Raw genomic sequence first — 25,224 nt, forward strand, 5'->3', positions numbered from 1 at the left:
CGGGGAGGTGGTTGATTCACCTTCCCTGGAGGTGTTTAAGGCATGGGTGGACAAGGTGCTGAGGGGCATGGTTTATTGTTTGATAGGAATGGTTGGACTCGATGCTCTGGTGGGTCTCTTCCAACCTGGTTATTCTATGATTCTATGATACGCGGTCACATGAGGCGCATCCACCTTTCCCGACGATTGAAGGCGCCTAGCGCAGTTACATGACCCTGCTCCCGGCGTGGCGCAGCCATCACGGTGCTCGCTGTAGTTGGAGGCGGAGGAGGGGGTCTGAAAGCCCCGTGGCGGGGCTGCCCCACACACCCCCGGCTGCAGCTCCTGCCTTGACACCGCCCCGGGCCGGTGTGGGTCCGGGGGGGTCCCCGCAGGGCCCTCCTGCCCCCTCATCCTCGCTGGTAGCCAGTGGGAGGAGAGGGGGACGCTGACATTGTGAAGAAAGCCAAACTCAATAATTGGTGCCAATTTGAATGTTAAGCAGGGGTTGCTTTAATACATAAGATGACACCAGACATACAGGGAATCGTTTCAACTAATATGTGTGTCCATTGAGGCTGGTTACCAGGCTTTTATGCTGGTTAAACATACATAATCATATAGGTGCTGAGAAACACTGGTGTCGTAGTTGGGAAATATTGGTTAAACATACATAGAACTCATCATTATATCTCGTCACCCACTCTTGAATATACACTACAGTTCCTTTCTGTCTTGAGAATCCGCTGATGCTCTTTATCTTATCTCCTTCCTCACTGTGCCCTCTTCATAGAATCATAGAATCACCCAGCTGGAAAAGACCCACTGGATCATCAGGTCCAACCATTCCTATCAAACACTAAACAATGCCCCTCAGCGCCTCGTCCACCCGTGCCTAAAACACCCCCAGGGAAGGTGACTCAACCACCTCCCTGGGCAGCCTGTTCCAGTGCCCAATGACCCTTTCCATGAAAAATTTCTTCCTAATGTCCAGCCTAAATCTGTGGTGGAGCTTGAGGCCATTCCCTCTTGTCCTGTCCCCTGTCACTTGGGAGAAGAGGCCAGCGCCCTTCTCTCCACAACCTCTTTTCAGGTAGTTGTAGAGAGCAATGAGGTCTCCCCTCAGTCTCCTCTTCTCCAGGCTAAACAACCCCAGCTCTCTCAGCCGCTGCTCATAAGGCCTGTTCTCCAGCCCCCTCACCAGCTCACCAGCTTCTTTGCTCTTCTCTGGTGAGCTCAGGTCTGTCCTGTGTTCCTGCTGGGGGACTGCCCTTGCTTCAACTAGTAAACAAGCTGGCCAACATTTTATTCTTATTATTCTTAATGATTTATTCCTTCCTTCGAGATTTAGGTTGGATATTGGGATGAATTTCTTTACTGAAAGGATTGTCAAGCATTCATAGAATCGCTTGGTTAGAAAATGCCTTAGCGATCAAGCCCAGCCTCTACATGTCCGCTACTAAACCATATCCCTGAACTCTTCATCCACCAGTCTTCTAAACGCCTTCAGATGGGGACTGTTCAGTGCTCAATAACCCTTACGTGAAGATATTTTTCCTAATGTCCATTGGAACAGGCAGCCCAGGGAGGTGGTTGAGTCACTGTCCCTGGAGGCATTTAGAAGACGAGTAGATGTCATACCTGGGGACATGGGCCAGTGGCAGATTTAGCAGGGCTGGATTGGTGGTTGGACTAGATGTTTTTAAAGGTTTTTTTCAGCTGAAACCCTCCTATGATTCCATGGTGTGTGGCTGAGGGGAAACAAGGTGGGGTTGCAGCCAGCCCAGGCTGCCCACCCCGGTTGTTATCAAGCTGATATGAAAATGCCAGCAAATAAACTCTCTAAAACTCGTTTTGGAGTTTTAGAAAGCAAGCGCCCTTTATCAGGGCTGGGCAACACGAGGCAGTGATCTCCATCCATTGTGTGCAGGTAGACAAAACCCAGTTACAGAATATATTTCCCACTTATATGCACATGTATAAATTATCCTAGAAATCTTACACACATCCTATTACTCTCCAAGGGGCTGTGGCAGCATCCATCCTGGTTATATTTCAGGCTAGCGGCTGTTATGTCTGAAACCAGCTGTTTGCTAGACACGGTGTTAATGGTCTTCTGGCACAGTCATGTAAAGAATTCTCTCTCTTCAAAGGTTTTTAGCCAGTTTTTAAGAACTGATTAAAACTTACCATTAACATAAACTTGTCTCTTTACAGTTCTGTCTGTGTCTGTACTTGCAGATCGACTAGGAGACAGCTGGGGTGGGGGGAAATCCGGGAAAGGGAAGATTGGAGACCAGACTTCCCATGAGAGCTCTTTTGTTACACAAAGTTGTTACCAGGAAATGGCTTCTGCTTTTCTTATAATTTACTTACTTTCCTAACTGTGCACAAGGTCAGAAGGCAGCTGGGATTTGCGGTCAGTTGTGGAGGAGGCTGAACAACCTGAAACATAAAGCAGTGGGGTAGAACCCACTAGAAGAATCAATCTGTCTTTTGGGGTGGTCAGTTTAGGAGAAAGCTGTTTAAAGAATAAATTATAATTAAAAATAAAAAGGGGGAAAACAAAATAAAAATCCATTTCAATATCTAAGGAACTGAGCGTGGATGGGTTGCTCTGAAAGGGAATCAGTGATGCTGAAGAAATCCTTCCCTGGAATATGAGGCGAGGAAAGCACAGCAGTAGGTCCAGGGTAAAAAGAGGTTTTCTCTGCCAAGTTCCTGCTTACTGTGTTGTTGAGTGACTGGCATCAGGAAGGCACTGCTCAATAGGCACAACAAAAAGAGAAGGGATAAATAAAAAGATAAGTGGGAGAAGTGTCATCAGAGCCTCCATGGGAAGCCCGAAAACAGCTAGAAATGGAGCATGCACAACAGTTATTTTCTGCTCATGTTTGTGGCTCTGCAGAGGAACTGTCAAGAACAACAGCCTTTCCTGACATTGCTAGGAAATGGTGTGAAGGTGGAGCTGTGTAAACATAACTTTGGTCCCATTTTGTACCGTAGAACAGACCAACTGCTTAGTTACAATATACAGAAACCCAGTTGCTCTAACAAGTACTGGAAAACAATCCCCTAGTCAGGTATTCTGTTCGTGTGGCTTTAAGTTTCTTGTTATTAATTATCAATAATTAGATTTCACTGCATGCAATAAGTCCTTAAAAAGTAGTTTCAGGCAGTTTATACTGTGTTTGAGCTTTACAATTGGCTGAAACAGCTAAAAAAGTGCTGTGTTTGGAGAAAAAGTAATTTTATAATCTCACAAATAACTACTTGCAGTTCTTTTTCTTTCCGTTTGTAAAAGCTAACAATAGCAAAAAGCAACTTTCCCTCATCATTTTTTTCTAGACATAAAAGGGATATGAAACCTTACATCCATCTTGGAAAAGTTATGACAGGCTGGAAATGTTATGAAAGTGTTAAAAAGGCCAACCAGACAAAGCAAGGATCTTCAGAGATAAGTCTTGCAGAGTGAAAGGAATTCTTGCTTAAGGCTGTACAGAGATAATGTGAGTAACTCATTGCTGACTTTGGTGGGTTGGCTCAGATGCTGGTCCCTCTCTCTTACACTGACAGTCTCAGCTTACATCTCGTTTGATAAACATAGCAGGTGATTATGAAGTAATTTCCTCAAGTGACCAAACTGGGAGGTTCAAAATGGACAATAGTGTGGCATGAAATTACGCCCTGGACCCTAATGCAAACTGAATTGGCAGTTTCATTCCAAAGTATACATTGTCAAAACTGGAGATCACAAAGGCGTGTGGAGTCATGGATAGAATCATAGAATAACCAGGTTGGAAGAGACCCACCGGATCACCGAGTCCAACCATTCCTATCAAACACTAAACCATGCCCCTCAGCACCTCATCCACCCATGCCTAAAACACCTCCAGGGAAGGTGACACAACCACCTCCCTGGGCAGCCTCTTCCAGTGCCCAATGACCCTTTCTGTGAAAAAGTTTTTCCTAATGTCCAGCCTAAATCTCCCCTGGTGGTGCTTGAGGCCATTCCCTCTTGTCCTGTCCCCTGCCACTTGGGAGAAGAGGCCAGCACCCTCCTCTCTACAACCTCCTTTCAGGTAGTTGTAGAGAGCAATGAGGTCTCCCCTCAGCCTCCTCTTCTCCAGGCTAAACAACCCCAGCTCTCTCAGCCGCTCCTCATAAGGCCTGTTCTCCAGCCCCTTCACCAGCTTCGTTGCTCAGCTTAATTTATAATCCTGTCAGTTGTAGATTAAAAAGTTTGTTCTGTATCTGCAGCTGCGTAAGTGACCACAAACAGTGAAGAGATGGCAGCTGTCAGTGACCTGTTAAAGAAAGAAAGTTCTTCAAAGCATTTCTATCCTCCTCACTCAGCATTATTTTCTCCATCAGTAACTGCTTTAATTCAAACTGCAGAGCCCTAGCATACAATGCCAGCGAAATCTGATATAACAACAATCTGGAGCTAAACGTCACCTGCACAGAGCTGTCATCTTATTCTAACTCTCTTCCACAGTCCCCACCATCAGCTTTCTATGGATGTGCAAGAGCAGATACACAAAACAGGCGTCCAGCTGTTCAGAAACACCCGTTTCAAAGGGATTTTGCTGCACCAGGGCGACAAAGGCCGAGGGCTCTTCGTCTCCCCCTAATCAGAGCAGGAGCTCTGACATGTGTGGTTTGGCAGGAGCGAATTCTGCCCGACAGGCTCTCCTTTGAGAAGTGTGTGGGATGACAGTGACACTCTGTGGCCAGCCAGCTAAAATGCAGTTTCTGAATTTTCACGTTTCTTTGCTTTCATCGATTTAACCAAACAGAAAGGTAGCGAAGTTTGGTTCGTAGCTTTCATTCTTGTTGCTTATTTCCAGTATCTTTTCAATACATTTCCTTTATTATTATAAAATGTCCTGAGCATGTAAGCTAAGACAAAAATTAAAAACAAATGAACAAACAAAACCTTGCATACAGAACCCCTGAACCTAAGGAACGTTGAGAGTGAGACTCCACTGTTGTTCTGGAACATGGCAAACTGTGCGAAGCATATTTTCAGGTCCATGCTTACATTGTCATTTTAATCACATTTCTTCCTGTGAGAAACACTCATTCACTGGTAAAATATTGAAAAGGACAAAATCTTCGAAGCAAAGGCAATAATATTTTTATTTTACAATTCAGTGCTGAATTCGATGCCTTTCTAAAAAAGGCATGCCATCTTACAAAAGTAGTGGGTGTATATATACTAGTTTTAGACAAAGAACCATATAAATCTCTCCAGAATTGCTCATTATATTTTTGGAGTATTTGACCATGTCTGGAGACTCCCTTCAGGTTATCATTTGACCTAAGACAACTACATCTTGCTAGACAACTAAACATCATGTCTAAAAATAGTCTGCATATTATCTCTTGATACAAGACAGATTTATATGACAACATAATTAAACGTACAAAACAGCTGCAGCAAAACTTATCAATTAATTCTCACAATCCTGTGGAACTGGAACAAGGGAAGCTCCCCTCAAGGGGAGCTGGATCTGCATATTGCAAAGCAGAATTTCCTTGGACTAACCAGGAGAGCTGAACTTCATCCGAATATCTTCTAAGCTGTAACTTTTCCTTCCCACAGAAATATAGGTATTACCTATATTAACTTTATTATATATAGTGCAGGTAGGCAGTATCGTTAAGCATTAATAGGTAGTTTCTGTAGGGCTTCCTCTTGATAGCAACTAAAGGAATAGTGTAAAAAGAAGTCTTTGCTTTGTAGCCTTTACATCCAACAGATGAATGGGCAAATACTAGGATAATGGAGAGGATGTGGTAAAAAAAATTAGTATTCTTGTAGTTGACATAAAGATTAATTTCCAACACCTGTTCTTATATTCTTAATACAATATTCTATTTATCACAATCAACTATCAATAATATCAAAGGCCGACATGGGTGTGTTTATCATATTTTCTCATTTCCCTTAACATTTGGTAATGTGTAATAAATAGGAGCCACTGCCTTCTTGAGAAGCATTTCTGATGGACTCAGCCACACCTTTGCTATATGATTAACACTGATTTCCAGTGAATTAGTTATAATTCGACCTACCTGCTTCAGAGCTCACTCTGTTTTGGTGTATGGCATCACACCCATGAAGAGAATCTTGACAGCCATGCTAAGAGCATCAATTCTGAAATGACTTGGTCTCCCTAGGGAACCATCAACTATTGGCTTGTTCTCTGAAGCCTGTGACTTGTGTCCCACTGCAGATCATGGAATCATAGAATGGTTTGAGTTGGAAGGCACCTTTGAAGATCATCTAGTTCCAACCCCCCGCTGCCATGGGCAGGGACACCTACAGCTAGATTAGGTTGCTCACAGCCTCATCCAACCTGGTCTTGAACATCTCCAGGGATGGGGCATCCAGGACTTCTCTGGGCAACTTGTTCCTGTGTCTCATCATCATTAGAGGGTACAATTTCTTCATAATATGTAATCTAAATCTACCCTCTTTCAGTTTAAAGACTCTTTCTTCCTCCTGTCTGCACCCCATGGACTAAGGGCAAATTACCTTTAGAGTGAATGTAGTGATTGGAGCAAAATTCTAGTTACTGGAAGATTTAAGGACATGGGGAGGAGTGAGGATTCTCTCCTGTAGTACTAGTCCTGATTATTGTCCTTTGTGAAGAACAGCTAGGAAACAAGGGAATGCATGCCTAACAAACAGCAAACAACTAAATAGGCTGAAATTCTATTAAATTATAAATGGAATTAGTGAGCACTGGCTTTGTCTCCATGAATTCAGAGAAATAAAACACAAGGCAAGAACATTTGTTTGGCCCATGTAGCTGGGGTAGAGGCTGTGCTTGTCTTTGAACACAATTTCTGAATTATTTAGCATACAGCCTTTTTGCTCCGGCAATAGGCTCCCTCAGAGCTCATCTCATCTGCTTTTACTTTGTTTCCTTTCTTTCTTTCTTAAACAGACTTGCAATTGCTTCTATCTATTATTTATTTGAAATACTATGCTTTTATAACACAGCCGTGGGTGGAACAGCCTCTGCAGGCACAGTTGTCACCCCCTGTTTGGAATAATTGGCAAGAAGAAAGAAAACAGACTGCAGTTCAACACATAGGGTATGAGAACGTAAGAAAACCAATATAGAGTTCCCCCCTATTTGCCCATGAACTACTGTATTCTGCACCAAAGAAAACCTGATAGCAATCTTCAATAAAACTGTACCTTAAGCTGCATTCATTTCCCTGGCTTTATTTCTTATTTTTCTTTTTCTTTTTTTTTTTTTTTGATAGCAGCAGCCTCGTTCTGCAGCATGTCAGTGTGAGGCAATAAAGACTCCATCAAATCACATTTCAAATGCTCAGTTTTTTGTCATATGGTTAGAATCTCCACCTTTGCTTCCTGCATCTATATTTTAGTTTACTCGAAAGAAATTTCAGGACTATGAATGTCTGGTCAGATGAAACGTGTGTGCATACCACAGCCTCTTGTCAAGCCTCAGAGAAAACAAGCAGTAGAAAAGGCAGGAGAAAAGTGGAAAAAAAAAAGGAGAACAAGCAGATTAAAGAGGCAGATAATAATTTAACTTATTTTTAGAAATGAAGAACTCGGACAAATGGGTAATCCCAGGAGCAGCTTGCCCTGCAAAATGGGCACAGTTCCCTGAAAGATCAGTATCTGCTGCACCTCTTAGTTCTCCTTTTTAATTCATAGAATCATAGAATAGTTAGGGTTGGAAGAGACCTTAAAGATCATCCAGTTCCAACCCCTCTGCCATGGGCAGAGACACCTCCCACCAGCCCAAGGCCCCATCCAACCTGGCCTTGAACACCTCCAGGGATGGGGCAGCCGCAGCTTCCCTGGGCAACCTGTGCCAGTGCCTCACCACTCTCATGGTGAAGAAATTCTTCCTAATGTCTAATTTGTATTTACCCCCTTCCAATTTAAACCCATTGTCCCTTGTCCTATCACTCCATGTCATTCTAAAAAGTCCCTCCCCAGCTTTCTTGTAGCCCCTTCAGGTACTGGAAGGTCACTATAAGATCTCTTTGGAGCCTTCTCTTCTCCAGGCTGAACAACCCAAACTCTCTCAGCCTGTCCTTGTATGGAAGGTGCTCCAGCCCTTTGATCATCTTTGTTACCTCCTCTGGACCTGTTCCAACAGCTCCATATCCTTCTTATGTTGGGGATTCCAGAACTGGACACAATACTCTAGGTGAGGTCTCACAAGAGAGGCAGAACCACCTCCCCAGTTCCGATCTAGAGAGCTTCCTGCCATTTTTCCATTTATAGACCAGTTTCAGAAGAGATCACAGACGAACATACACTGCATGATTTATCACCTGCGTGGTGGTACATTTATACTGTTAGATTCATTCTGTGACAACCGCAGTAAATAAGCATTAGCATTTGAATTAACCTAAAGCCTGACAGCAGGAACATATCTGACATATCCACAAACTGTCCAAAGCTCATGGAGGCCCTTGGTGCCAACCGGCTTCGCAGGTTAACTATGAGAGAGACACGTATCATAGGAATATCTTGCAAAATGTGGTCTGCAGTGCCCTTGTGATTCTGTGCAGCCTGTCTGGGCTGGACTCATGTTTTGTTTCTCATTAACCTTCTTGAAAGATGGAAAACTGACACATCTTGCCCCCAGGGTAAGAAATATGTCTCTGTTTGGCTACTAGTGACCTGGTCGCTGACCAGACAGTCCCTTCCATGTGTTGCAATGGACTTCATCCCCTGCAAGAGTGGCTTGCAACATAGAACTGTCATGCAGAGATCATCATTGGGGAAACTGCATCTTCACTAGACACATGGAAGTCCCCAGGGAAGCACAGATGAATCACGTTTCCTTCTTCATTGTCTAACAAAGGTGACTGGAGAGCAGTTCTGCGTTAGTGCCACAATATGAGATTCAGAGCCGCTTTCAGTTCTGCATGTCTTTAAGCACCTTTCTTTTGGAACAAAACCAGCCAGTAAGGAAGGTAAATACCAGGTTTGCTGGGGCTCTGCCTGGCTGTCATCAGCTGCTCTTGTACAAGCGACTCTGCGAGCTGTCTCAGCAGCATGTTTTTGCCTCTAGCATGTAAAGTTCAAGTGGTGCTGCCTTGTTAAACATTCTCCCTTTATACTAAGGGATTTCTTTACCTCCTCAGCTGCAGAGGACTGTCTTTGCTTCACTTATGAAAGTTAAAATGGAAGTAAATATCTTAATGTAAAGAATTTCGTAGATTTTCATCCCAGGGAAGGTGGCTTTGGCTGGTCACATTTCAATATGACATGAAAAATACATGCTTATGTGCATTTTTTAAAATTGCTGCCATTACCATCTGCACAACAGGTAGTAAAAGCTGATGCTATGAAGATTTGGTTTGTACTTTTTACTGTAAGACTAGCAGAAAAATTGTCTTCTTGCTCATGTTTAAATCCACACACTTGAGCTGTGATTCAGCAAATTCCCAGAGTAACTCCAGTCTGGAGTTCCTTCTTGTCCTGTCCTATTGGGGGTGGATTTCCTCTAGAGAAGCCAATGAACAAAAGCTCATTTATTTCTGTACTCAGTGAAAAGGAAACTTGCTCCACCATCTGCCCACCTCTTCCTGCAAAACCTTGGCTCACTTTTGCAATGATCATTTCAGGTTGTGAATGAAAATGGAAGTGAGCGGCCGCGGAGCTGGGATATAGAAATTGCAACGGCACTCCCTGGCTGTGCTCTACATCTCATAAATAATAACTCTCACCTCATTTTAGCTACAAAGAAACGCAAAAGTGAGTTGCCTGTGTCCTTCTTCAGCAAACCTAGAATGCTCTCTCAGAGAGGCAGGACTGAGCACTCTGTTATTAACTGACATTATCGAGGAAATACGCTTCCCTTGTTTTTTGGCTGCAATTTTTCTGCCACTGTCGCAACAGCGTCTTGATGGGGAAGCTGATCTCCAAAGGCCGGCGCAAAACAGATGCACGAGTTGTCATGCTGGGGCTCAACTTCTCTGGCAAATCCACCCTTCTGTACAAACTGAAGAGCGGCCAGGCAGTGGAGACCTGCCCAACGGTGGGCTTCAATGTGGAGTCTCTGCAAACGCCTTGTCACGTATCCTTCACCCTCTGGGATGTCGGTGGACAAGGCAGCCTGCGGGCGAGCTGGCCTGACTACTTGGAGGACATCAACGCCCTCATCTTTGTGTTCGACAGCACGGACACGGCCCGGCTGCCCGAGGCAGTGGCGGCGCTGGAGGAAGTGCTGAGCCACCCCAGCATGACTGGAATCCCTGTCCTCCTCCTGGCCAACAAGCAGGAGGTGCCGGGAGCACTGGCTCCCACCGAGCTGGAGGAGAGGCTGCAACAGGGACGGCTGGCGGGGCACCACTGGGTGCTCCGAGGTTGCAGTGCCCACACCGGAGAGGGCCTGCAGGAAGCCCTGGCTGTCCTGGGGGAGCTGCTGCGGGGCCTTGAGCAGAGGTCCCCGTCCCAAGAGCAGCCCCTCACAGGGCCAGTGGGGAGGAGGCAAGCTCCAGAGCAAATCTGAACCTCGGGAGGACCCTCGCTGCCTGCAGGTTTGCCGCAGAGGATCCCAGCCTCCAGGTACCCTCTAAGGACCTCTCTATTAGGTCTTTTCCAACGTAATGATTCTATGATTCTATGATAGAATGAGCAGATCTGCAGTTGGCACATGCCTCACCAAGAAGAGAAGGCTGAGGGGAGACCTCATTGCTCTCTGCAACTACCTAGAAGGAAGATGTGGAGAGGAGGGTGCTGACCTCTTCTCCCAAGTGACAGGGGACAGGACAAGAGGGAATGGCCTCAAGCTTTGCCAGGGGAGATTTAGGCTGGACATTAGGAAAATTTTTTTCATGGAAAGGGTCATTGGGCACTGGAACAGGCTGCCCAGGGAGGTGGTTGATTCACTTTCCCCGGAGGTGTTTAAGGGATGGGTGGATGAGGTGCTGAGGGGCATGGTTTAGTGATTGATAGGAATGGTTGGATTCGATGATCCAGTGGGTATTTTCCAACCTGGTGATTCTATGATTCTAAGCACCCAGCTGCTTTCCACCAAAGCCCACCAGGAAGACCACTGAGCAAAATTCCCACCGTGGAGCATTTTTGGCTCCATCTCTTGGGCTGTCATCACTGGCCACAGCTTGTCTTGCAGTCACCAGGCTCTGATCATCCATCACATGCATGTCCAGTGCTTCGTCAGGGGTGGTTTTTACCAGGGCGACATGAATTATAACAGAGATGTGCACAAAGCAAAGAAGGGGTTTTCTTCTTTCTGCAGCTCCCAGCCCTGATGCAGCTGTCCTGATGGAGTGATCCTCACAGGAGGATACTTGAATGTGCCCTGCACCAATTCTTGCTTAGCTTGGATCACATGTTCATCAGCTGGAAAATCAGCAGGACTTCAAACGGCTGAAAGCTAATTGGTTTTCATGTAGCATCTATGATATAGTCTTCAGGCCATGGAAGCAAGTCACGATTCTATGGCATAATGCACATCAAGGATGTGTATATATTAATTTTATATTAACATCTACATTTCTTGGTTTGTGTCTTCCATTTGTTATTTTTATCAAATACTGATTTAATGAAAATATTACCTCATTCTCCTTGGATTATATTTAAAAACCAAGAAATCAAACCTGACTTCTAGGTGCTTGGAAACACGTCTGCGTGGCCAGTCATGATGGCCTGAACAGCCGGGACAAAGACCTGTCTCTCAGTCTTCCTGAAACTGGATGAGACCAAGCTGGTTAGTAACCAAAGGGCTTGCCACGCAACTGTGTTCAGAGCAGCCAAAACGCCCCTCACAGCTAATGACAGGGTTGAGTCCCTTGTTGCAGCGATGGTCTTCACCTCATCCTGCTGAACCACTGGAAAGACTTGTAAACTGTGTGCCTGAGAGCTCCATGTACCCAAAATTCCATTATTCAGGGTTAAAGCTAAGAAATTTCATAGTAGCCCCTACCTCATTATTAAATGAATGAAAGTGGTAGGGACAGGAGAGAAAGGACACAACATTTTGAGGCAGCAAAAGACAGCTGCTTTCAAGAAGAACTTATTCAGTCTTGAAACACCAAGGAGAAATATGTGACAAAATCCTCTTCTGTTCATACCAGAGTGTTTTACAGTTGTTCAGGAATTAATCATCCAGCTGTTATTGGTGCTGTTATTAGCCTCATTTCATAGAAGGCAGCAGCTGGAACAGAGAGTTTGAATGGTCACAAAGAAACAGAATCTGATATGTATAAGAAGATCTCGATAAAATAAATCTTTCCCAATGGAAAAAGTCATATTTTTTTACAGTGTTAGTGTAAAAGAACTATTATATGCTATAAAATACTGCTCCAGTGTTGATCTGGACTAAGTGATCATGGTTATGAGTATACTTAAACATATAATTAATAATATGACAAAGGTGTGTGCATGATAAAGAGGACAAAATAATGTCTTTAGACCTTTGCAGTTAACGTAAGCAGGTTGGGCTGTGTTAGGTGGTCATCGTTTGCTTCTAACACACGTCTCCAATGCACGTGTCGGGTATTTGACATTTGGAGCTGGACCGAGCGGTTTTTGTGAGACAACACAAGTGCTAACATCTAGACACAGTTGAAGAAACTTAGGTCATCTATGCAACCAGGTTGCCAGTACATGGAGAAAGCCACATCTTCTCAGAAGCCCATCTGGCTGTATTGAACATTGGTCCTAGAGGCACAAGGAAAAAGGCTCTGTGCTGCTTTGCCACACACAAAAAAATCTGCTTATTGAGCTCACTGTTGTTTCAGCCTTGCATCTCACGTGGTACAAAGCAAAGTATTGTACATTAGGCTGGGGGATCAGCAATATTTAAAACTCAACATGGACTTAAGGGTTGTCCTGATGATATTTTACTCTTAATTGGGTCTTGATGTGTGCATTTGACTCTGATGGTTAAAAAAGGCACTGAAACCTTCCCATTCCTCCATGAGTGTTTTTTAATCCCTTTAAAGATAAAAATAGGCTCCTCTGGCAGTAAATGGAGGTAGCCACCAGCCTTTGGCAGTTATCACCAATTAAAGTTAAAACAGTGAGGTAGGAGGTGGGGAAGAAGGGGTTTTTCTTAGCAGTGGGAACTCTGAATGCCTGAAACTGATGAAGCAACATCCTGGTTACCAAAAATGTTCTCACTTCCCCTGAAGCAGTAATTTGGCAAAATAACCCATCTCATGGGTCATCATGTGATTTACCATCCTTGTTTTCTGGAATAAGGCTTTTCTAGATGCATGGTCGCATTGCTCAGCTCATTTATGCCATTGTTAAGAGACTGTCAAGAAGATGCAGGGTCATAATGTTTGAAACAGCAACAGAGAATTTACTCCTTATTATTTTCCCTTTCTCTGGCATTGGAAAGTGTGTTAAAGCAGAATCTAATGAGCCCTGCGTTGCTCTAATGAAATGCTCGCAGGACGCTCACCCAACAGCACTTAAATGCTTCAGTGTCAAAGCTCCTGCCCAGTTCAAAGGGAGCAGCGTGGAGGTTTGCAGGAAGAAGCCAGCTCAAGGGAGGGAAGTTTATTGCCTCTTTCTCTTGGTAGTTCTGCAGGACAGCCTGTGCCACACAGAGTGATATTAATCCCTTGACCATCTGTGCTTATGGATTCCAGCCAGGAGGGCACCCTCGAACTTACAGTTTCTGTCTTCCTCTGGGTGTGATTGGTGTCAAAGCCTCTGCACTGATTTCTAGCACAGCTTCTCTCTCAGTAACAGGCAAAGGAAAGGTCCTCAGGACACTTCTGTTTCATATTCCTCACAAATCTGAATTATCCTTTGGGTTATTGGCCCCAGAGTCCACTGCGGTTGCTCAAGATCCCTTATTAGCAGCTTTTCTGGATGCTAAGCTGCTCGCTGTCCCTGATGTTGGCTGTCTCAAAGTGAAAAGGAGAACTTTGAAACAGCAGGTTGTTTCTCTTTTATTTCCTTTTTGCCTTTTTTTTTTAGCAACAGGTACTTATTTGGTTCTCTTTATAAAGGAAAAGTGTCGCTTGGCAATAGCTTCACTGCTATTTTTTTTCCCTCCGCTACTCTTGTTATAACCTGTATCTTGCCTCCAGACACTGCTAGTAGCTTCCGACAGCTTCATCAGCTCTCTTTCACTGACCTGGTCAGTATTTAGTTGTTAATGTGGTCTTCTGTGAGTTAAATGTATTGGCAAAAGTGTCTGACTCATAGGAGAGAGGTTTGGAAGGGACACCTCGTCCAAAACCCTGCTTAAATTGGGTCATTCAAGATCCTGAGCAGCGGTTTTCAATGTCTCTATAGATGGATGTTCAACAACTTGACACCTCCAGAGGCTTTCTGGTATGTGTTAAGCTTTACTGTCACTTAACCGAAAACCATAACTGGGCATTAGTCACCACTCCACCAAGAAAAGCCATTCTGATAAGCATCTGTCCTTCCTTGGAGCAGCAAGGCAGCCTCCGTGCCAGGGCCACCAACTTCTCCACCGCTGGGACATCCTGTCCCTTTTCTGCTTTGCAGGGATCACTGCAGCAGGAGCTGCCTCTTCTGAGGGCACTTTGGTCATCTTTCACACTGCATATGAACAGCTAATTACACAGCTAATTACTCACCGATTTACTAACCTTTCTGTGGGACTAATTTTTAAAGCAGCTTCAACAAACCATTTTTTGTGGCAAGGAAACCAGTGCAGATTTATCTTTTAATTTCTGACAGGGAGTTTTCCATCCGCCCCCAGAGAGAAGGAAAGCAGTGAGCTGGAAAAACAACAGCCAATGTTAAAACCAGGACAGGAACAGCACACCTTTTCCTATTCTCTTCACTAGCACAGGAAGGACAATTCATCTTTTCCCTGGTCTCTTCAAAACTTTCATATTTCAGCCAATCAATGATAAGTGAATGTTAGCAGATTTCTGCTCTTGTTTCTTTGGTTTCGGATGGATCTACATGACATTTGCCTCTTAGTTACTGACGGGGCTTCTCTGATGGGTTTCACCATAGTCCTGCTGAAGGGTCTGGGAAGATCATAGAATCATAGAATGGTTGGGGTTGGAAGGGGCCTTAAAGATCATCCAGTTCCCTTGGGCAGGGACACCTCCCACTAGATCAGCTGCTCAAGGTCCCATCCAACCTGGCCTTGAACACCTCCAGGGATGGGGCAGACACAGCTTCCCTGGGCAACCTGTGCCAGTGCCTCATCATCCTCATGGTGAAGAAATTCCTCCGTAAGAAGAGGGGAACCATGTGATCGCAGGGTTGCAGGATGAGTACATGAACTATTTAAAGAAGAAACAGGAGCCACAGAACTGGTGAGAGGGAGCTGTGACTGGCTGTGCTGGGAGAAGAGCGTTAGGGCAGTAGTCAGAGACCTTGGAAATACCTGGGGGAAGAAAACTGATTAAGAATTTTTTTAAAAGCTAGGAAGAGCTTTCTTTTCAAATACAACATGTAAAAAAAAGAGTGCAAACCCCTCTTTTTTCAAGCAACAGTCTGTACAATGCATTGGAATGTCTTAATTATCGCTTTAATACACCTAACGGCTGCTGTGAATTTCAAGAGCGCACGTTATACCCATGATGCTAATGTGAGTACTGGACTAAAAAAAAAACAAACCACAAAACCAAACCAAAAATCAAACAAACAAACTCCCAAACTTTAAAACCCAGGGATAATGCAGAACGTTTCAGTGGCAAAACAAAAGCTACACCCAAACCAAGCTGCCTCATTAAAGCCATCAGCTACAGAGCCAAGAAAATTAAGGAGTTGGGGTCAGACTGTTTGGTTTTGTCATGGATTTTGGTTTATTTCTACTTTGTTTGGGCCACAGCATTGTGTATTCGCAGCACTACACTGTATTCAGTGACTGAACCCAGCACAGTCAGTCCAAGGGAGTGAACCACAGCCAACGCAGCAGTACGTGCTTCGCACTGTAGCTTCAGGACAAAGATCTTCTCTTGTGAGACCTCATCTGGATTGTTGTGTCCAGTTTTGGCATCCTCAAGATAAGAAGGATATGGAGCTGTTGGAACAGGTCCAGAGGAGGGCTACAAAGGGCTGCCCAGGGAGGTGGTTGAGTCACCTTCCCTGGAAGTGTTTAAGGCACGGGTGGACGAGGTGCTGAGGGGCATGGTTTAGTGTTTGATAGGAATGGTTGGACTCGATGATCCCGTGTGTCTTTCCCAACCTGGTTATTCTATGATTCTATGATTCTATGATTCTGTGATCAGAGGGCTGGAGCACCTTCCATATGAGGACAGGCTGAGAGAGTTGGGCTTGTTCAGCCTGGAGAAGAGGAGGCTCCAAGGAGACCTTATAGTGACCTTCCAGTACCTGAAGGGGCTGTAAGAAAGCTGGGGAGGGACTGTTTACAAAGGCTTGTGGTGATAGGACTAGGACTTTGTATTTGAAAAGAAAGCTCTTCCTAGCTTTTGAAAAATTCTTAATCAGTTTTCTTCCCCCAGGTATTTCCAAGGTCTCTGACTACTGCCCTAATGCTCTTCTCCCAGCACAGTCAGTCACAGCTCCCTTTCACCAGTTCTGTGGCTCCTGTTTCTTCTTTAAATAGTTCATGTACTCATCCTGCAACCCTGCGATCACATGGTTTCCCTCTTCTTAAGGAGGAATTTCTTCACCATGAGGGTGGTGAGGCGCTGGCACAGGTTGCCCAGGGAAGCTGTGGCTGCCCCATCCCTGGAGGTGTTCAAGGTCAGTTTGGATGGGGCCTTGGGCAGCCTGGGCTGGTGGGAGGTGTCCCTGCCCATGGCAGGGGACTGGAACTGGATGATCTTACGGTCCCTTCCAACCCAAACTATTCTATGATTCTATGATCTTGCCAGGAACAGAAACAGGAACAGTTAGTGCATCGGATACAGCCATAACTGAAACACCATGCCCGACAACAGCTGCTGCTCAGGCTGAAATGTATTTTACCTGCAGCAGAGCTAATGGAGATCTCATAAAGCCCAGCAAAAGGTGTCAGATTAAAGGAACAAAAGAAAAAAAAAAGCCAGTGGGCAGCGCAGGGGGGTTCTGACTGCTGGTCCCACCACAGGCGGCAGGGAGGGTTGCAGGTGGCTGCTGCTGTGGTCGACAAACCTTTCCTGCTATAACATGTGGACACAGATCCCCCTCTGTCTATCTTGCTGTGCTGCTGCTCACACTGGCCATCCCCTGAGCGTGATTTTTGGGAGCCTGCAGGAGAGGAGCAGCACCGCAAAGCACCTGCTGCAAGAGGGGAAAAATTCAAGCTATTTTTGCAAGAAAGATATGAAATGCAGGGGCCACAAAAGGGGACCTCTCCATCCAGTGTGCCCTACAGTCTCAAATGTGTATGTAGATGCCACCAGGAGGCTTCCCCTGGTGAAGAGTCTCAGGGAAAGAACCAAAAATCACCTGTAACCTTCAAACCCAAAGCCTGCCTGCACAAAGCTTCCCAAAATGCTTTCTCCACCTCCATTCTGCTCGGTGCATGAGAAGCAAACGCAAATGTACTCAAATAAGTACGTTGATGAGTGGGGTTTTCCCCGTCTGCTCAGGCTGCTGCATGGAGACTGTGATTTCCAAGACGCCCGGAGGTGAGGTGCCCTGCTCCAATTCCTCATTAGCAGACAGCAGGTTGCGCAAAGGGAAGCCAGATTTTAATTTACGGTTCATTGCTGCCAAGTGGTCACCTTTTACCCTGGCAAAGGGGAAAGCTTATTCCTTGTTTTTGAGCAGAAATCAAGGAGCTGGGTCACACTGAGTAGGAAGGCAGCTGCCAGCCTGTGCTCCTGTCACCACTGCACACAGCTGGTCATGAAGCTACTTCTCTCAGGCAGTTTTTCATCTGTGAAATGAAGCTGAAGTGCACCCAGGGGCTCTGGCTGTGGCAGTCTTGCAGGAGCTGAGACCAGCTAAACTCCCAACTCGGCTTTTATCACCAGGCTGAATCTGGTGACAGTGACTTATGTTCCTAAAGCAGCGATGTGCTCACAGTGGATGCTGCAAAGGGGCAGTTTGGAGCATCTTCTGAATTAGCACAGTCACCTTCTCTATGGTGCAAACTGCCACCAAAAGCCTCTGAAGCAGCAAATCACCTCAAGTCAGATGCTTGGGCCCCAGGGACAAGCAGTGAGCTCCCCTCCATGCTGCTGTCTGCTTGGCAACTCCAAGCAACTACACACACCAAGTAAATCAGGAGCAAGTTATGCACACGCTGAGTTTCTCAGAGGCAACAGAGGGGAATAACTTGGCTTGGGAGGTCAGCCCCCGCCAGGGAGCCTGCAGCAAAATCTGCCTAGCAAGGACCTTTTGCCTCTCTTCCATCACTTCTAGCTCTCACACAAACTTAGCTTGGAAGGAACATTGATGCAGTTTAGCAACCCGTGCTTTTCCTGATTTCTAAGGGAGAGGGGAGAAGAAAAGAGTCCCCAAGTCCTCAGCGCTAACACTTCAATGCTTGCAGCATTTCTCTTGAGTGGGCGATTGGGGTTGGTGCAAGAGCAATAAACTGGTGGACTTAAAGGTTGCAAGGAAGACTTGCAGCAGTACTCCTGCAACTGGAAGCATGAGAAGCAGTCCCCAGGTTCCATCAAGAATCATAGAATCACCAGGCTGGAAAAGACCCATCGGATCATCAAGTCCAACCATTCCTATCAATCACTAAACCATGCCCCTCAGCACCTCATCCACCCATCTTTTAAACACTCCCAGGGAAGGTGACTCAACCACCTCCCTGGGCAGCCTGTTCCAGAGCCCAATGACGAGAAGAAGAATCATGAAACGTAATAAGCTTCTGTTTCTAAGCCTGTATGATTCCCATTTTCAAATTTTCTCTCCCATCTTTAAGGGCTATTTTTTTTCTTTTTAATTTATGCTAGTCACTAAAACTCCTGGAGGATTTCAAGAGCTCAGACATTTGCTAAAACACCAAATACAGAGAAAATGGTGGCCACTACAAGCAGTGACTTCTTCCATTTCCATCAGGTTTTTAATATTACAAGCAAAGACCTCAGGTTGAGCTCCTCGAAAAACACATCCCTGGATATCGGTAACTGTTCAAAGCTCAGTGCATACGCTTGGCTCCATGCTGCTGACAGAGAGGTTGGGTCTAAAACCCCAGCAGTTTGATAGCAGGGAGAGCAGGAACACACTCCTGCTGCAGAAGCAAGATGCCACCTTGCTAAATCTTCCCAGTGGACTGCACTCCTGTCTCAGCAAAGGGTCAAATACTTCAGCAGAGCCCAGGAATGCTGAGATTACAGGCAGAGCTGAAGTGAGCATTACCACTGAGTTTCCAAATTGGTGTCAGCACATCCAGCTCCTTCAGTTAACAAATGAGCCCTTTGAACAGGTTTTTTTCCATGTGAGATGCAGGCATTAGCACGTGTTTTATGAGGAGAAAAAAAGGCACAGAAATATTGCTTTACTATTCGGAAAAAAATGTAGATTTTTAAAGTTTCTTTTTCCGTCCACCCTTTTTATTTTTACTATTTTTTCTAAACCAGTAAAGCAAATAGCTCAGAGACGTGGAAAATTCAAAGGATCAAGATATGCAAAAGCTAGAAGACTACATTTTTTTTGAGGAAGCCACACATTTTTGGAAGACTGTGGATGTCTTTGTTTCAACTGTGAGAACTGGACAAGTCCAAAGACTCCCTTTACACACACTTAATTCCGAGATTTCTTATGCACTGTTGTGCTCTAAAGAACAAAAACCAACATCTCACAAACTGTTCCTAAGGAACTGATGTCAAATATTCTTCTTCACAGTTTCAGGGCCAGATGACACTGCGGTTGTTTCTCCTGTAAGCTCAGGTCACCACAGCAAGGAGAACAGAAGGATTTTATCCCTTATTTTTCACATTATAAAACTCAGGCAGTGTGTAGTTTAGAGGGAACCCCACTAGGATGTAGAAGGACAAAATGCAGAGGAAACCAGCTGTAAACTACACTGAACAGAAAGAAACAGTGACAGGTCTAATTCCAGGGCAAGAGGTGCAGCTTCCCTGAGCATCAACCTGGGCAAACCAAGAAATGAACTTCCCGAAGCCACTGGAAAAATATTTCAACTTCATTCTCCCTTTTCATGCACAGACGATTTGGTTGGGGGTCACCTGACTTCATGAAGTAGGGATGAAAATAAACCAGAAAAGCCACTAAAGGTGATCAGTTTGAAAATAATGAGGATGCAGGCATGAGCTCCCTTGTGTTTCGTTTCAGCACAGTAGAAAGATTCAACCGCCAGAGTCTTCTGCAGGACCCCACTCGGTAATGAGGAGGATTAGTCCACCTTTTGCACCTTCACCTGTCCCTGGGTCCTACTTAATGTTCATTGAGAAAACTACAAACTCCTATAGTTCCCTCAGTGCGCTCAGGGAAGAGCCTTCACAGGGCATCTTCATGGAATTTTTCCTCCAAGGTCGCACAGTGACATTCACCCTATTTTACTGCTGCTGGGTGAAGGCTGAGAGCAGTAAAGACTTCAGCCTTCATTTTAAAACACAAGAAGCATGGTTTTAATAGCCTTAGGTGTAATACACAAGGCTGCAATGTCCCCAACATGCCTCTTTAAAACTGAGGTTGGGAAAAACCCACTCCTATGTTCTTTCATAAACCTGTGTGCTGCTCAAGAAAGCTTTATCATAAATGCCTTTGGAAACAAAGCGGCTCCAATGGCGGCAGCCGGAGATCTCTGGGTGTCAGCCAGCAGCACAGATCAGCCCTGCCTTTTACTGCTTCTGCTGCAGGATGAGGGGGACACAAACCACAACCAGGAAACCGCAAAGCTGCTCTAGTTTGTAAGTCTGCATCCTAACACAGGGCAGTTTTCCCAAGCAGTCTGAAGCAACGTACCACCCTGAAGCAGACCTGAGCACTTCCAGTTCTCGCTGCCGTGGAGTTGATGGTGGCAATCATGACAAATCCCTGGAGCAAAATCTTCCAAGGCCTCGCCTAGTGGAGCCCGCAGTTTTCTACTGGTTTTTATTTTTCTTCTTGAAAAGCGTTTCCTAATGGTTTAGTATCAGTTGTTGTCCTAAAAATGATTGAAGTGTAACTGTGCCACAAAGGGAGTATTATTTATGCATTGAAATAGAAGGAATATAATGTAAACTAGGCTGCTTGCAGTTTGAAACACACTCAGAATCCAAAGGACATCATAGTTCTGGTTAGAATAACAAAATGGGGCTGAACGATCATCCAGTCCACTGAGACTTTTTTCTTTAAAAATACGCCTGTTGGTGGATCACCTTACACGCTTCTTTGTTTAGCAGATCAAAACAAAATTAGTGTTCCCATTTTTAGAAATATGGGGAGCATCAAGATATTCTCTAGGTATTAATCTTTCTAAATAAGATGTCTCCTAAAATTATATGTTCTTTATTCCAATGTAGTGTCTTTCAAGTCACCCAAGTAGGACCTGCTGGATGATTAACAGGTTCCAAAACACCCACATGATTCAACAGTTTCATTTTGTCAACTGAAAGCTGAAGGAACCAGAGATTTAACTGCTTTTGCAAATGGGGGCTGGGTTATTTTGAGATCTTTATCCTTTATATCCCCATGGAAGAGCATTCACAAAGCTTAAAATAAGGCACTGGAAGCTCATCTCCATCATCAACCTGCTCATGGAGAGTCTTCTCCAGGTGACTCACCCAACCGATGGGGGGCAAGGACGGCAAAGCCGTAGCTGCCAAGTTGCAAGCACTTCCGAAGAGGTTTTTTTGCACTAGCACTGCCACATAATTAAAGCAGGACTGTACCTATTAGGGGGCTGCTGGACAAGGGCAGCCTCCAATCTATCCCTAAACGGCACCCCAATGGGGTCACTCATGCCTGAAGCAAGGGACACGGGCTGTCCCTCCCATCTACAGAGACATGGAAGGCCACACTGCTGCCTAAAGCCAACACCAGTGCACGAGTCCTCTCAACACACACCAAGCAGGAGTAGGGACTCCTGGTACAGCATCCCGAGCTCAAGATTAGTGCTAACTCAGCCATGGGAGCCGAGCATGGGGAGCCTGGAAAGAATGTTTCTGGAGGCATAAGAAGCCTGTGAAAGCTTCTTTAAGCTACAGTGCACCTCCAACCCTTGACACAAAGGCTTGTAGTGATAGGATGAGGGGGAATGGCTATAAACTGAAAGAGGGGCAGACTTAGGCTAGACATAAGGAAGAATTCCTTCATGATGAGGGCAGTGAGGCCCTGGCACAGGTTGCCCAGGGAAGCTGTGGCTGCCCCATCCCTGGGAGTGTTCAAGGCCAGGTTGGATGGAGCCTTGGGCCACCTGGTCTGGTGGGAGGTGTCCCTGCCCATGGCAGGGGGGTTGGAACTGGATGATCTTTAAGGTCCCTTCCAACCCAAACTGTGATTCTATGACACTTAAGTCACAATTTCATACAGTTCCATAGATCAGCTGCAGCTCACTTACCGTGGCCTCCTGTACACGTCTGGGAAACACCTCCTTCAAAAGTACAAAACTCCGTACTGGAACACCATCCAAAGTTTCAGAGACAACTGCATTAGGTTACTTTATTCATTCTTGTAACATACTTCAAACTTTGATGCGGAGTTCTGCTAACTAACATCTAGTCAAAGACAAAAACCCCTAAGTCAGTCTGTGAAGACTAAGCAGTTTCATAATCTTCAAAATAAGTTCTTGAATTTTTTTTTATAGTATTTGATAGCAGCTTTTTATTGGTTACAAAACCTAAGCCCATATACAAAATTAGGAACACATTTAGATGCCTCTTTGAAAGAACGTTTTAGTCTATTTTAACTGATAGTTTAAAAAAATAATAAAAACAATGCAATTTTAAACACTGTTCTGAAAACGTAAAAGTGCAGCAATATACTTTGTTTCCTTTATTAACTATGAAATGGTGCAATCCCAATCAAAAGCTGATAAGGTCACAACAGAAAGAACTGAGCAAACGCTTTGTCCTGCCTTACCCAGTTCTCCAATGTTCACTTTTAATGTAATGCATTGAGTGCAAGAAAAGGATCAAATCTTCACAGTAGTGGAAAACTGTTGTTTCAGTATCGATTTTGTACGTAATCTCCAGGACAACAGCGATTGCAGGCTGAACAGGGTATCCGTCAGTCTATACGGCACAGAGGGAGACTAAATTGCATTAGAAAGGGGGAAATATTTGTTCACAATAACATCTTCTGGAACCCTAATTTCACAAAAAACTTTGTGACCTTACCTAACTTTGACGTTTTATTGTTTAGTTTTCTTAGCGAACACCACACAGTTTCAAGATTTTAGACTATAGTGTGTGAATAGGATGCAGTTACCATATGAAGCTTCAACTCAACTTTTGGGAAAAGAAAAAAGGCACAATGAACTTCAACTCAATTTTATGTGCACAAGAGTTGAAAAATCTGAGCCACCTTAAAGAGAAATTGATTCTAAAATTTATAAAACCTATAAATAATCAGAGGCCAAACCACTATATTAAAACAGATTATCTAGCAAGTAAAAATCTTGCAGTTTAAACATACGCTTGTATCCAGCTGAGATACAAGACAACTCACTCTTTAAAGTGGCTCCACCTTGGCAGATATATATTTAATGAATGCACACCTGCTATGCGTTGTTCATCAGTGGAAAAACAGCTGATCCACAAAGCTCTGATGGCATCTGTCCTTATCTTCATCACAGTAAATACAACCCACATCCAATAACTAAATTAGTTTAGATTTTTCTATCCCTTCACATCAATGCATTGGGAAATTACACCCAGTAAACAACAGCAACAAAACCAGTTTGTGTGACAGCTTACAGAGTTTCAGAATTATCGATCTTCACCCCAGCAACACCAAAACCCCTTTGAAAATGACTGGGTCAGACGATTTTCCAAAAGCAATGACCTCACATACCTTATGTAAAGTTATTTAATGTGCGCTGCACATCAGGTTTACGCTGAGTAATGGCAGCTTCCATACAGCCTCACACATCAACCAGTTTGCATCTTTTTTAATCATGTGAATAAGATTTGAGACTAATTTCTGAATTACTCTTCCAATACTCCAAGAATGAAGCTTTTATGACGCTTCTAAGTAGTTGCTGGTTTGTTGCCAACCACATCATCATAAGCACTGGTTACTAAGTAAAAAATAGTTTAAGACTAAATTACAGTAAACATGAAAGCTCCACAGTTTAAACCCAATATAAATCAACCATATCCAATTATCAATTTAAAACAAAATATATTGACTACTGAAAGTTGAAAGCAAGATTCTTTTTAACAAATATGTTTTTGGACAGATTTTTTTTTTCCTGCAGTCTGGGACTCTTGCTTTCAGCTTAAACAGAAGTTCAAGTCCATAACAGGTTGTAGCTCAGGTAAAATACCATGCACAGCATTTGATTACTTCAAAACAGCAGGAACACACAGGCTGAAGTGAGTGGTCAAATAGGGCTCGCTGTTCTCAAAAATTAGGTATAATGGCAAAAGCTTTACCAGTCCAAATCTACAGTTCATTCTCCAACCCTGGTTTCTGAGGCAGTTAATGAACACACATCAATTACTGATAGCTGAAGTAGTTTTTTTGTTTTAAACTTAAGTGTTTAATCAATTGCCAAGTGTTTTGTTTTTTTAAAGTTACTTTTATTTCAGTTTCACCAATGAAATTCATTTGGCTTGCATTTTTGAATCTATTCTTCCACATAAAGTATATGAAAATATGTTTGTGGAGGACGATGATGGAGGCTCAGAGCAAACTGGGCCCCTGTAAAGTCTTCCCAAATGTATGCATCATACCAAAGTGTCTTGATCCACAGCGCACCATTTTCCAAAGAAGCTACTTTTCCGTGGAAAGCCAATGTGCCACCACTATGGAATATTCTTAACAAAACTGCAGATTGCGGTTGTCAGCGTGTGGCACCAGGGAAAAGGCAAAAAAAAGGTAGTTGGGACTGTTAAAAAGAATTCTGAAACAGTTTAAGAGATCATGCATATGCATTTATAGTCCATGTGATAGTGACGTTTGGCAACTGCAAAGTGACCGATACATGGCTTGCTTTAGAAGCATCAAAACGAAGAGGCATGTGTGTCTTGGAGCCTTTTGTTTCTTCACTTGGTAGCCATCTGGTGGTGCTTCATACTGGTGTGGGACAGAGAAGCTGCACTTTTTTGAACTTAAAAATTAAATTCTTTCGTTTGAAGGTTGGCTGTTGGGTCAAAGTTGTAAGTACCTCCTTGAGTGGCTTCAGGAAGGAGACTGGGATCTTCATCAATCTATAAAATACAACAAGAAAAATACATGAGAGG

The 25,224-nt window shown here is 44.3% G+C and overlaps 2 protein-coding genes across 2 annotated transcripts in view; one reads left to right on the forward strand and one right to left on the reverse strand.

The window, feature by feature from the left end:
- The first annotated feature begins 8,620 nt into the window (after nucleotides 1-8,620).
- On the forward strand, nucleotides 8,621-11,368 carry ARL11 (ARF like GTPase 11). The gene is given in 4 exon segments (XM_069850006.1): nucleotides 8,621-8,961; nucleotides 9,133-10,421; nucleotides 10,423-10,558; nucleotides 11,253-11,368. Coding segments are annotated over 3 exon segments (696 nt in total). The 5' UTR covers nucleotides 8,621-8,961; nucleotides 9,133-9,896; the 3' UTR covers nucleotides 11,288-11,368.
- Nucleotides 11,369-22,450: 11,082 nt separating this feature from the next.
- KPNA3 (karyopherin subunit alpha 3) overlaps nucleotides 22,451-25,224 on the reverse strand; it is a 51,555-nt gene continuing 48,781 nt past the window's right edge. The window contains exon 17 of the mRNA XM_069881454.1: nucleotides 22,451-25,191. Within this exon, the coding sequence (XP_069737555.1) occupies nucleotides 25,093-25,191 (99 nt within the window). The 3' untranslated portion in view covers nucleotides 22,451-25,092. The remainder of the gene's footprint in view (nucleotides 25,192-25,224) is intronic.

This window comes from Phaenicophaeus curvirostris, chromosome 1, assembly GCF_032191515.1.
Source record: "Phaenicophaeus curvirostris isolate KB17595 chromosome 1, BPBGC_Pcur_1.0, whole genome shotgun sequence".
NCBI classification, from domain to species: domain Eukaryota; kingdom Metazoa; phylum Chordata; class Aves; order Cuculiformes; family Cuculidae; genus Phaenicophaeus; species Phaenicophaeus curvirostris.